At 53.5% G+C, this 11,952-nt stretch overlaps 1 protein-coding gene across 2 annotated transcripts in view; it reads right to left on the reverse strand.

Moving 5' to 3' along the window:
• Positions 1-11,563, reverse strand: part of CHRDL2 (chordin like 2) — a 35,279-nt gene extending 23,716 nt beyond the window's left edge. For both annotated transcript variants that reach the window (XM_047753857.1, XM_047753856.1), the window contains exon 1: positions 11,419-11,563. In XM_047753857.1, coding sequence (XP_047609813.1) covers positions 11,419-11,500 — 82 coding nt within the window. In that variant the 5' untranslated portion in view covers positions 11,501-11,563. The remainder of the gene's footprint in view (positions 1-11,418) is intronic.
• Between the last annotated feature and the right edge of the window lie 389 nt (positions 11,564-11,952).

Raw genomic sequence — 11,952 nt, forward strand, 5'->3', positions numbered from 1 at the left:
GCCCATCTTTCCAGCTCTCTCTGGGATACTCCTCACCTCTCACCAGCTCTGCGTCTAGCCCTGGGTCAGGGATTCGGGTCAGGCGGGTGGCTCCCTGCCCTGTCCCTCTGCCGCTGGCTCTGAACCTGCCAACCTTCCTCCTGGTGATTTTTACAAGGTACCTGGTGATTTTTACAACCCAGAAGAGGTGCTATCATTCCCACCAAAAGAAAACTCTCCATTATCCAAAGAATAACCTAAGCTCTTTTAGGGGGGACTCTGGGAGGCTCAGCACAAGCTAAATGTCCATGAAGCCTTGTTGAATTAGATGAGATTGAAATTTGGAGAAAGGAACCAACATTTATTGATGACATTCTCTTTGCATAAATTACTTGTCTTATTAACACCAATGTTTTGAGAATTAGATTGGATAGCGCTTGGAAAGTGCTTACTTAGCCAAGTGCCCGACACTTGGCGGGAAGCTATGATGATGATACTGGCGGTAACAATGACCTTGCGAGAGGACCAGCGTCATCCGGTCCAGACGCCAGAGGATAAGGTCAGTTTTGCAGGCATCATTCACTGGCATTGTTACCAGAATTATGCGAAAACTAGATGAGAAACCTGAGGATCCCAGAGACCAAGTGACTTGCCTGAGGCCACCCCATCTATTGATTTGAACCCAGGACCCCAGGCTCCCAAGTTGAGATACCTTCAGTTCACCTGCCCCACTACAACTTTTTGCCCAAACCCAGGCTCTAGAGTCTTCTCTCAGTCCACTGGCCACCATCCCCTTTTCCCTATTTTTTTTTCTCTTCCCTGTTGATCTCAAATCTAGAGGTTGCCTTTTTTTTTTTTTTTTTTGCTTTTTAGGGCCACACCTGCAGCAAATGCAGGTTTCCAGGCTAGGGGTCCAATCGGAGCTACAGCTGCCAGGCCACACCACAGCCACGGCAATGCCAGATCCAAGCCGAGTCTGCGACCTACACACAGCTCACGGCAATGCTGGATCCTTAACCCATTGAGCGAGGCCAGGGATCGAACCCACAACCTCATGGTTCCTAGTTGGATTGTTTCCGCTGTGCCAAAATGGGAGTGCCTAGAAGTTGCCTTTCATGCCTCCTCTGGCCCACTTTCTAGAGTCTCACACTTTCTGAATCACTCTTAGACGTTTAAACTCACAGAATGGCAGAGCAGCGAGAGCAGCACAGGAGCTGGGGCAGCTGACCCGCGAGGCAGGAATTCCCTGTCTGTGTTGTGGGTGGGCGGCAGCCCCTTGGCACACACCTCTGGGGGACAAGAGCTAAGGGCCAGTCCCGGGCTTTAGAAAGCTTCTTTTGTGAGAAGCTGAAACCAGCCTCCCCCTGGCTCCCTGCTCTGCTTCTGCTCTGCCTCTTGGACCTCGAAATACGGAGCTCCGAGGCCATGGTCATGACGCCCTCCGAGTCTGTGCTTCGACAGCCGCCGGGGACCGTGGCTCAGTTCTCTCCTCAGCCCCTCCCCAGCCCCCAAAGTAGAGGGGGGATCAGACAGCGGATCCCATTCCCAGCAAGGCCCCGGCTGGCCCGTATCAAATGAGCTGTGTTTATCTCTCAGCCTCCGCTGGCAGAGAGGGCGGGACACAGGCCCAGCTGGGGTGCCTGTCAGAGCCAGCCCAACTCTCCAAGGACTGAATAATGTCTTTCTTCCCCAGTGCCCTCCCCCGACCAGGGAAGGGAGCCATTGCCACACTGCTGTGGCCTTAGGTCTCAGCCTCGTGGCTGAAGAAACCCCGTCCCACCTTCCTGCAGCTTCGTAGCTTGGCCCCTGTGCCAGCTGGCACCCCTGCCCCTCCCCGCCTGCTCAGAGCTGAAGACAGAAGGTCCACACGCGGACCTGGCAATGGCTGGGAATGTGGGGGGCCTGGCAAGCCATCCCTCAACTCCAGGAGTCACACCCCCAAGCCCAGCATGCCCCCCAAGGTGAGAGGCACAAGGAAAGGTGCCATTGCCCAGAGCGCTCTCTTCTTCTCGGGAGGTGAGTGCCCCGGGGCCAGGCCAAACCAGGCAGCAGGAGGACCTGCCAAGACCACAGGCTGCCTCCATCCCCACGGTCCTGGCACTCGCCCCCGTCCCTGCTCACGTGGCTGGTGGAAGGAACTCTAGCTCCTTATGCCACAAATTCACTGTACGAGGTGGAGGAAGTCTCTTTCCTTCTCTGAGCCTCAGTTTCCCATCTACAAAATACGGGGCAGGGGTGAATTTTGATCTTCAAAGATTTTTTGTAGAGATGGTTTATGAATCCTTGATTTCACCAGTCTGTGACTCCAAGGTTCTAGGTTTCCAAGATTCAAGATTTGAGAATTCCAGGCTTCTAGGAGCCTATAATTCATTAGAATATGAAGCTTCTAGAACTAAACAGTGTTATGGTTCTAAGATTTGACCCTTTCAAGTTTCCATGATTTAGGATGTGCTGAAGGTCCCAGACGCCTTAGGCTCTTTTTTCTTTTTTTGTCTTTTCGAGGGATTCCAGCTTTTTTACGTCTCCCCTTTTACACAAAACAAAGTAGAAGAAAACAAAACAAAATAGAAGGAATAGGATTGAAACAGCAAACGTAGTTAACTGGTAGAACACACAAAACAGAAAAAAAATCCAGATAGGAAGACAAGCTTATTTCCAATGAGGAAACATGTAAATGAAGGTAGTTTGTAGTTTTCATACACCACATTAAAAAAGAAAAGTCACACATATGCGGCATGGGTGCCACTGTTTAGGGCAGTACTGAAGGGGAGAACACACCACTTATTTAGGGACAGATATACCCCAAAGTCCAGGGTTCAAAGTCCAGGGTCCTGGGTTCAATCCATAGATGGGTGGCCTCAGCAAGTCACTTGCTCTCTGGGATCCTCAGCTCTTAGAGTATCAGTGCAATAAATTCACAAACTATGTTACAGCTAGTTAATCAGAGTTTGAGAAATGCTCTCAAATTCTTAGGGGCTCCAAGGAGCTCCCAGGTGGGCTGGGCTGGGGTGCAGGCAGCCAGGGTGGCTGATCCTAAGTGACACGGAGAAGGAGGCCACGTTTGTTTCTCATGTCCCCTCCCTTCCCGGCCACTGCCTATGTCTCTGGGGCCTCCCATTCCGGCCCTGGCCTTATCCTGCCCTGCTTCTTCTCTCCACCCACCACCATGGCTTATCCACCCATCATCTCTCTCTCTCTGTCCAGATCAGGGGCCAACGGTGCCTTCTCTCAGGGAACTTTAGGAGGTAAGGGTCCCAGGCAGGGATGTCTAACCCAGGAAAAGAAGTCGGTGGAGGAAGTTTTTGCTTGAGGACAACTGGCCCTGTTCCCGGCTTGAAGGAGGCAGAGAAGAGCTAAAATGGGACAGGTCTCAGATCGCTCACAACCTCTCCCTTGGTGGATGTGTCCAAATAGTTTCCAAACGTGGCTTTGGAGTCAGATAGGCCAGGGGTCCACTTGGATTTGCCTTTTGTCTGCCGCCTGCATTAAACACTCCAGGCCTCAGTTTCCTTATCTGTTCAGTGGGATTAGTCATAATCTCTACCTTTGGGGTTCTTGCAGAATTAGATCGAATAGTATATGTGAGATGCCTCATGCCCGCCACATTTTAGATACTGAATCAAATGGTAGGTTCAAAACGAACAGGCCAAGAGCAGATCGGAGTGCCAACCCCAATCTTGCCTAACAGTCTGTTTCTCACGGAACTCCTTTTACTCCCAGAACTCTGTGGGCAGCCCCCAGGCACCTCTTAGGGCAAGAACATCATGGTACCTGCCATTAAGGTCAAATCTCCCAGGCCTCGGAGTTCCCGTTGTGGCTAGTATCCATGAGGATGCGGGCTGGATCCCTGGCCTCACTCAGCAGGTTGGTGGGGATCCGGCGTTGCCGTGAGCTGTGGTGTAGGTCACAGACGTGGCTCAGATCTGCCAATGCTGTGGCTGTGATATAGGCAGCCGTAGGTCCGATGAGCCCCCTAAACTGGGAACTTCCATATGCCACGGGTGTGGCCCTAAAAAGCAAAAAATAAAAATAATAAAATAAGAAGACATAAATAAATCTCCCAGGTCTCAACGTTACCAACCCTGTTTCGTGTGGTTCCCCAGGCCCACTCACAAGCCAGATTCCCTCAGCGCCCCCTCTGCCTACACAGATCTCGGGCTGGGGGACAGAGATGGAAGCGGTCAGAAAGGCTGGAGGAGAGAATGGGAGGGCAGGGGTGAGGGGCCAGAGATCAGGGCGGAGAAAGAGGCATTGGCTCCTAAAGGGCCTTGAGAGCCCACGGGCAAAGGGGGGCCACAGAAAGGCTTTTGGGGTATGCCTGTGGTCAGGTTTGCATTTTATTGTTTATTTTATTTTATTTTATTTTATTTTATTTTATTTTATCTTTTTAGGGTTGCACCCTTGCCATATGGAAGTTCCCAGGTTAGGGGCTGAATCGGAGCTGTACCTGCTGGCCTACACCACAGCCATAGCAACGCCAGATTCTTGGCATATGAAGGTTCCCAGGCTAGGGGTCCATTTGGAGCTACAGCTGCCGGCCTACACCACAGCCACAGCAATGTCAGATCCAAGCCGAGTCTGCGACCTACACCACAGCTCACGGCAATGCTGGATCCTTAACCCACGGAGTGAGGCCAGGGATTGAACCCACATCCTCATGGATGCTAGTCAGATTCACTTCCACTGAGCCACAATGGGAACTTCGTAGGTTTGCATTTTAAAATCACTGCTGTGGCCACGGGAATGGAGAATGGATTGGAGAGGAAGCCTGGAGGCGGAGAGATTAGGGGAGGCTGTTACGAGTCATTTGTTTTGAGATAGTGCTAGCCTCAGCTAAGGTGGAAGCTCTGCTGGTGGATAAAAGTACAGACCTGGGGCACACGTGGCAGGTACGGTGGGTAGGCTTTCAGATGGACTGGATGTGGGCCGTGAGGATGAAAGGCCGTCAAGGATGGGATTGAGGTTTTGGCCCTGAGTAACAGGTGTTTGTAGGGTTCTGGGCACAATAGGCAGCAAACATTATTATTATTAGTTTTGACCTATTGTTATCATGAGTGACATTAGTTCCTGCTATTCGTTCATTGAGCATTTTGTATATCAAGTCCTACATGTCCACGGGCCTGATAAGACACAGTCCCTACCCTCCAGGAGCTTACAGCCTAATAATGAAGAAGGCAGACATAACACCTACAGGAGACAAGTGACAAGGGGTCTTCAGGGAAGGCTTCCCTGAGAAGCTGCCTGAGCTGGATCTTGAAGGAGTTAAGGTAGAGACGGGGGAGTTCTGCGCCTTTCGTTAACAGTGGTTAACGAATCCGACTGGGAACCATGAGGTTGCGGGTTTGATCCCTGGCCTCGCTCAGTCAGTTAAGGATCTGGCATTGCCATGAACTGTGGTGTAGGTTGCAGATGCGCCTCGGATCCGGTGTTGCTGTGGCTGTGGTGCAGGCCGGCAGCTGTAGCTCCGATTTGACCCCTAGCCTGGGAACCTTCATATGCCTTGGGTGCGGCCCTAAAAAAAAAAAAAAGAAAGAAAGAAAAAAAACCTAGAGATGGGCAGAGCAGGAACTGCATGCAAAGGGAGCGGGGGCGGGGGGGGGTGACCGTGGTCCAGGTCACTGAAGGTACCCGGAGCATGCTGGGTGCTGGCACCTCTTCCTGCAGGAAGCACCCACTTGGATAGGTCATAGCCAAAGCTCTATGCCTAGCTTGATACCGACTTAAAGTGATTGGGCTTTGCTAAATTCAGGGGAGCAATCATTTATCAGACAGACTCTGGTACCTGCTACAATCTTACCATGTCACCCCAGCCTGTCATGCGCAGGCTCCCACCTGGTTTTCCAGCAACTCCCTGCGCCGACCCTTTGTTCAGCCTCATCTCCTCTTGCTCAATTTCTCGCCCCCGCCCCCACCTACACGGACGCTCCCTCATGCTTCTGCGCCTTTGCACCTGCTCTTCCTCCGCCTGGGAGGCGGTTCCCTATCTCCAGTGTTTGCCCAACCCACCCCTCGTCCCTCCAAAGCCTGTTTAGATGCCACCCTGTGAAACCACTCCGACCTTCCAGGCCATGGCCAGTCCTTCCCTGGCCTCCCACAGAACTGAGTTCAGCCTTCTGTCCCAACTGTCATCACCCGGGCTTAAAAGTACTTATTAAATGGCTTCCTCTTCCTTAGGAAACTGTGAGCTCCTTGAAAGCAAGGACCGGATCCATTCATTCTTGCGTCTCCAGTGCTCTGTGCAGAGCCTACAAAGAGTTGGCACTTGATAAATGAATGCATGATGAAAGCATGGAGTTCAAGGCGGGTCTGGAAGAGGAGGCGATTGACTCAGGTAAGGACCCTCTTGCTTCACTGCAGGGTAGGAGAGCCAAGTTCCTCTCTGCACTTTGACCTTGCCACCTAACAGGAATTAGCTTTTGACCTCCCCTTTTCAGCTCCCTTCCTCTGACCTCCCAAACTGCCCACCAAACTGAACACCGTGTAGCAAAAGGCCAAGAGCCTGGGCAGGTATGTGGATGAGCGATTCCGTGATTTTCACGGGGAAGTGAAAAAAAAAATCCCCAACTCTCCCATCCCAGGGCATCTCACAGTCTGCCTTGAAACCCGCATGCTATGATAAAGGTCTCTTGGGGTCAGTTGGGGGGCGGGTAGTATGGCTGGGGATTCTTCCAATAGGAGGCAGAAAAGACACACAGAAAGACGCTTCGGGGCTGCAGGAGGGGCAGGAGAAGGCCATGAAAGTGGCACTAGGCGGAGCTCAGACTGGAACTGTGGCTGGCCTGTCCCCAGCCTGTGAGAACTTGGGAAACCCGAGCCAGCCGGCCTGTGCGGGAATGTGAGAAGGTTTATATCCTTTCCCTCGCGCCCACACAGTCATACTTTATTTATTTACGATTCCCTTTTCACACAAACAAACTGACTCCCCTCCGAGACATAAGCTCTGCTCTGGGCACCAGCGCTCAATGGGGGAGGCCTCCTAAAGGAATCAGAAGTAAAAACCTCGGCTTCTCAGTGGCTGAGCTCTGCAACCCAGGGAAAGGGCCCTCACGTCTCTGAACCTGAATTCTTAGGGGGCACATGACAGATGTTCAGGGGAAAAGAAGGACCTCAAAGGAAAGAGCCATCAAACCAAGAAAGGCAGCTCTGTGGCCTGGCAAGGGACAGGGGGGCAGAGAAGAGACGGTTTATATTCCATTCTGGCTTGGACATGTACGCTTTAAAGAGTCACAGAATCTTAGAAAGTTAGGGACTTAATGATGATGCCTAATCTGCTATTTTACACATGTGGACACTGAACACTGAATCTCAGAGAGGGATTGGGACTTCAGACCTGGGTAGGGGGCGCTGTTTATAGGAACACCCATCCCCTGAGGGACAGAACCAGAATAAATGGCTTTAAATTGCAAACGAAAGGATTCGGGAGAGACACAAGGAAGAATCCTGACTGCGAGAATGGGTCACAGAGGCAGCGTGTGGAACAGCCTCCTCTGGGGATGGGCTCTCGCCCAGAGGCAGGGGGGGTGCCAGCAGTGATCTCTGCATTGCACCTCCCAGCGGCACTGCTTGCATGCCAGTCCTTTTCTTTGGGAGTCCAGAGAATTCGAGGTCCCTCTCCCAGAGCCTGGCGCCATGGCCAGAGGCTGGGGGAACTTGAGAGGCCGGTCGTGGAACAGGTGCAACAGCTGGAGCAACTGCACAGCTGCTGCCAGGCTCCTGCTCAGCAGCAGACAAGCCAGTGAGTGAGACAGAGACCTCTACTGGTGGGAGAGAGGAGGTGCAGAACCTCCTAGACAGACCCAGAGAGGGGCCTGACTGGAGCCAGATGTCAGGCCTTCCCTCAGGTGCCCCCTTCACCCCCGTGTACATCTGTACAGGTGGATCGGGAGGCGACTAAGCTGAACAGCAGGGAAAGCTCCCCACCGGCAGGTCTCCCTCCGTGCCCACTGTCCCAGGCCCTCTAGGCCCGTTCTGTTGGTTTCTGTCTGAGGGTCTGTCTGTCTATCCACTCCTCCCTGGCAGGGCAGGAATACCCGGCTGCAGATCCACTCTCCTGCAAGTCCCTTTGCAAAGGTCAGCGTGAACTCTGGACTAAGTACCAGCATCTTTGGATCTTAGAGGTTTAGAATCGTGGGATATCAAGCTGGAATGGTTCTCAGTGATAATCTCTTTGACTCCAACCACCTTGCCTTACAGCTGGGAACTCAGGGGCAGAGAAAGGTGACCTGCCTTGGAATTGGTGGCAGAGCCAGGGCTAGGGCCCTGACCTTCCTGTTCCACATTTTCCCTCATTGTTCCACGGGAGCCCTCTTCCCGTGCCATCTCTGCTTCTGGGGTCTGGGATTTTGTCACCTGGGTACCTGGGAACGAAAACTCTGATTCCCATATTGTACATAACCCTGGGAAGTAGGAAGGGCCAATGTGTGTACCTGGTAGCTGACTCTCTCCTGAAGTCAGGATTGGATGGCGAGAAAGACCAGAAAGCGGAAGCCTGCTGGTCACCTTAAAGTGGGGGACAGTGTGTGATAATTATTAAGGAAAGAGTCCAAAGAAGAGGCGCTTCCACAGGAGAAAGATGCCCTGGAGAGGCGGGTTCTCGGATGCAAGGGCTGGGTACCCAAAGCAACTGACATGCATACATGCAGCTCAGCCTGGGACTGGGGTCAGTACTGGGCAGTGACCAGGCCAGAGACCTGGCTAAGGGCTCTACCCAGGAGTGGACTCGAGGTTCGATCTATGGTAACATTGGGGGATTAGGGCTCAGCCTGTGGCTGGAGTTAAGACTCAGTTTGGGCTGGGATCAAGGCTCCATCTGTGGCTGGAAGTACCGCCAAGGACAGAATAACCTTTGTGTGAATAACTTTGTACTTCAAGTGAGGAGCAAGCTGCCACACATGTTCACAGGCCCTTGGCATTCTGCAGGACGGCGCCGCCTCAAGAGTCAGATGCCACGTAGGTTTGAGAATTTCCAACCACTGGCCCCACTTCTGAAAGCACCAAAGATGTCACTAGGAGATTTCTTACCTACAAACGGGCCTGAGACCTGACAAACTAAATTTACTCAGCTAGGATGAGGCCCTTCGTAGGCGACTTAAGATTTTGGTGACTAACGATAGCATTGTTTCCAGATTCATAGACGGTCAGCGCTACCCAAAATGAGGCTCAGAGGAGGAAAGTGACGTGTCCTAATTCCCATAACTCCGAAGTGACAAGTCAGGGCCTCGGATCCAGGTCTCCCTTCTTCTCTTTAACACATTTGCTATGAGACCTTGGGCAAGTCACTCTCCCTTTCTGGGCTTCAGGTTAACTGTAAGGTTTGGAACACTGAGGGGTAGGAGCAGATGCTTTTCAAAGGTCCTTCCAGCTCTGACATCCCAGAGTCTTCCCCCCCCACCCCCTGACTAGCAGCCCACCTCACCTTCACAATTCTGCTCTGAGGTTTTTCTTGCATGTCACTGGGGAACTAGGCTCCAGACAAGGGGACAGGGAATACTGGCAGCGCCTAGTGAGAAATATGGCCCGAAGGCTGGTGGAGGCGCAGAGGAGGGAAGAAGAGAGTGGATAAGGCTGTGGGGAGTGTCTGCTGGAAGAGGTATGACCTAAGCGAGGCTGCAGAGGGCTGACAGGCAAGCCAGAGTGGTGCGGGCAGGACACGAGCAATCTGCAAAAGATGTGATTCTTGATCATCTTTCTAAGATGCACCCAGGGCAGTGATACCTGGAGGAAAGCCTCAGGGCTTGAGAGCACCGCGCCAAGTGGAAGGGAGGCAGGCATGGAAGGTATCCTGTGCTGAGTCTCTTTTAAGAAACAACAGGAAGGTGTTAGGAGGAAACCTCCAGGGCTCCAGGAGGGGGAGGAGACATCGAATGAGTAGTAGGCATTGTGCTGGGCATGCTGGCACAGTTACCTCCCTTAATCCTCCCAAGAAACCTTCGGGCTCCGAGTGAGCATGTGTCTTAGACAGATGCAGAAACTGAGGCTCAGAGAAGTTGTCACTTATGAAAAATCACACAGCTGCTCATGGGCAGAGCCAAGGCTTGAACCAACACTGGGCTCTTTTCAGGGCTTGTGACTAAGGACTTCTGTGAGTCTCAGGCTGCCGGCTGCCCAGAGATGACCGGGCACGCAGCCTGCCCTCATGAGCGGAGACAAGCATGAAACAAAATCCAGCACTGCCGGCTCCAGAAAGTCATGTGCAAATGAAGGCAGAGACGGGGAAGCTAAGCTGTGCAGAAGAAAGAGCTCTAGGCTGGGCAACTGGGGTCTTGATCCCAGGCTGCACTCCGTGTAACCCGGAGCGGATCACCGCCCCCCCCCCCAGGCTTCAGTTTCTTTATCAGGTATGTCAGGGTTTGACCTAAGCCCCTTCCTTCTTTTAGGGAGACTCTCTGGTTTTGTTTTCCATCCTCAGAGCATTCCAAGAAATCGGCAGAGGATGGGGAGGAGGCCCACCAGCCTATTGTGGAAACAGTGAGGAAACTGAGGTTCCGAGGGATTTTATAAATGATTTGAGATGATACTGTATCCAAGTGGAAAAGCATGAATTAGGGAAGGTGTTTTTCAAGAATCTATCATGGACCAGCTAGTTGTGGGTGCTGGTTGCTTTCCACGTTTTCTCAAATTCAATCCTCACCACAGTCCCGGGATTTTTCACTCCCATTTTACAGACTGGGAAACTGAGGCTCAGAGATGTGCCCACCACGCCTACCTCCTCTCAGCTGGTATGCAATAGATCTGGGATACTGAAGACCCTGGTCTAGCTGGCTGTGCCCTGCTGCCTCCCAGAGTCTCACAGCTCCAAACTGGGGTTCCTTCCAGATGCTGTGGGGCAGGGTGGGGGGGGGACCATAGGATCTGGAATTGCCGAGTTCTGGCTGTGGATGTCTCATTGGCTTGGTAAACTAAACTTGAGCAAGTTTCTTCTCTCAGTCTAAGTTTTCTCCTCTGTAAAATGCACATGATAATACCCACCTCATGGGAGTGTCTTGAGCATCATAAGAGAAAAGGAATAGAAAGGTTATCCTAGTTGGCTCTTTCTTTGCACCGGCTCTCTTTAAATGCAGTAGCCTCTTCATCTTCGTCACACCTTTGCAACCAAACATACCAGACTCTCTACTAGAAATAAGCGTCCCCCCACCCCGGCTCCTGCCGCCGCCCTCAAAGCACAGCTCCCTGCCCTCTCTCCCACTGTTCTCAGCCCCCTCATCCTCAGGCCGCCCCCCGGCAGCAGCCCCTTGGCTCTGAGTCTTGCCGAGTTCCCCCCAGTCTCCCAGACTCATCAGCTCATGCTGGTCCGCAGAGGAGTCTCCACCCTCCGGGCAGGTGCTCCCCGGACGGCTGTCAGAACAGCCTGGGATCCCAAGTCCCCCCACACTTTCCCGCACAGCCCCGGGGGCTCGCATCCCTCTCCCGCCCGCCCGGCACACCCATCCCGCGACTTACGGGCTCGTGCGTGGGAGTCCAAGGGGAACCAGAGCAGCGCGAGTCCCAGCAAGGAGGAGAGGAGCCTCACCTCGGGAACCATCCTCCCTCTTCCCGGGGCCAGGCCTCCAGGCGCTGAGCCGGGAGAAAGTGCGATGAGGGGGAGACTGAGGCACGGGGGCACCGCGCAAGGCACGGACCCGGCAGGGGCAACCGCTGCAGTGGAAGCAGCGTCCAGAAGAAGGTGGCGAGGGAGGTCCGCGGTGGGACTAAGAGGAAGGTGGGACGGGAACGGAGCGGGAGAGATGGAGAGATGGAGGAAGGTGGCCGAGAGGCAAGAGCGAGGAGAGCAACGCAGAAGGTGAGAGGGCGGGGAGGAGCAGAAAGACGCGAGAGGACCGGGCTCTGCGGAGCGCGCCGCGTGGGGCGAGGCGCGCGGGGCCGGCGGGCTGCTCGGGGCGCGCGGGCTAGAAGCGGCCGGCGCCCCCTGCTCGCTGGGCTCGGGCTCGGGCCCTGGGGTCCTGGGGCCCGGCGAGGCGGCGGTACCCGCGGCGG

This window comes from Phacochoerus africanus, chromosome 11 (assembly GCF_016906955.1).
Source record: "Phacochoerus africanus isolate WHEZ1 chromosome 11, ROS_Pafr_v1, whole genome shotgun sequence".
Lineage (NCBI taxonomy): Eukaryota > Metazoa > Chordata > Mammalia > Artiodactyla > Suidae > Phacochoerus > Phacochoerus africanus.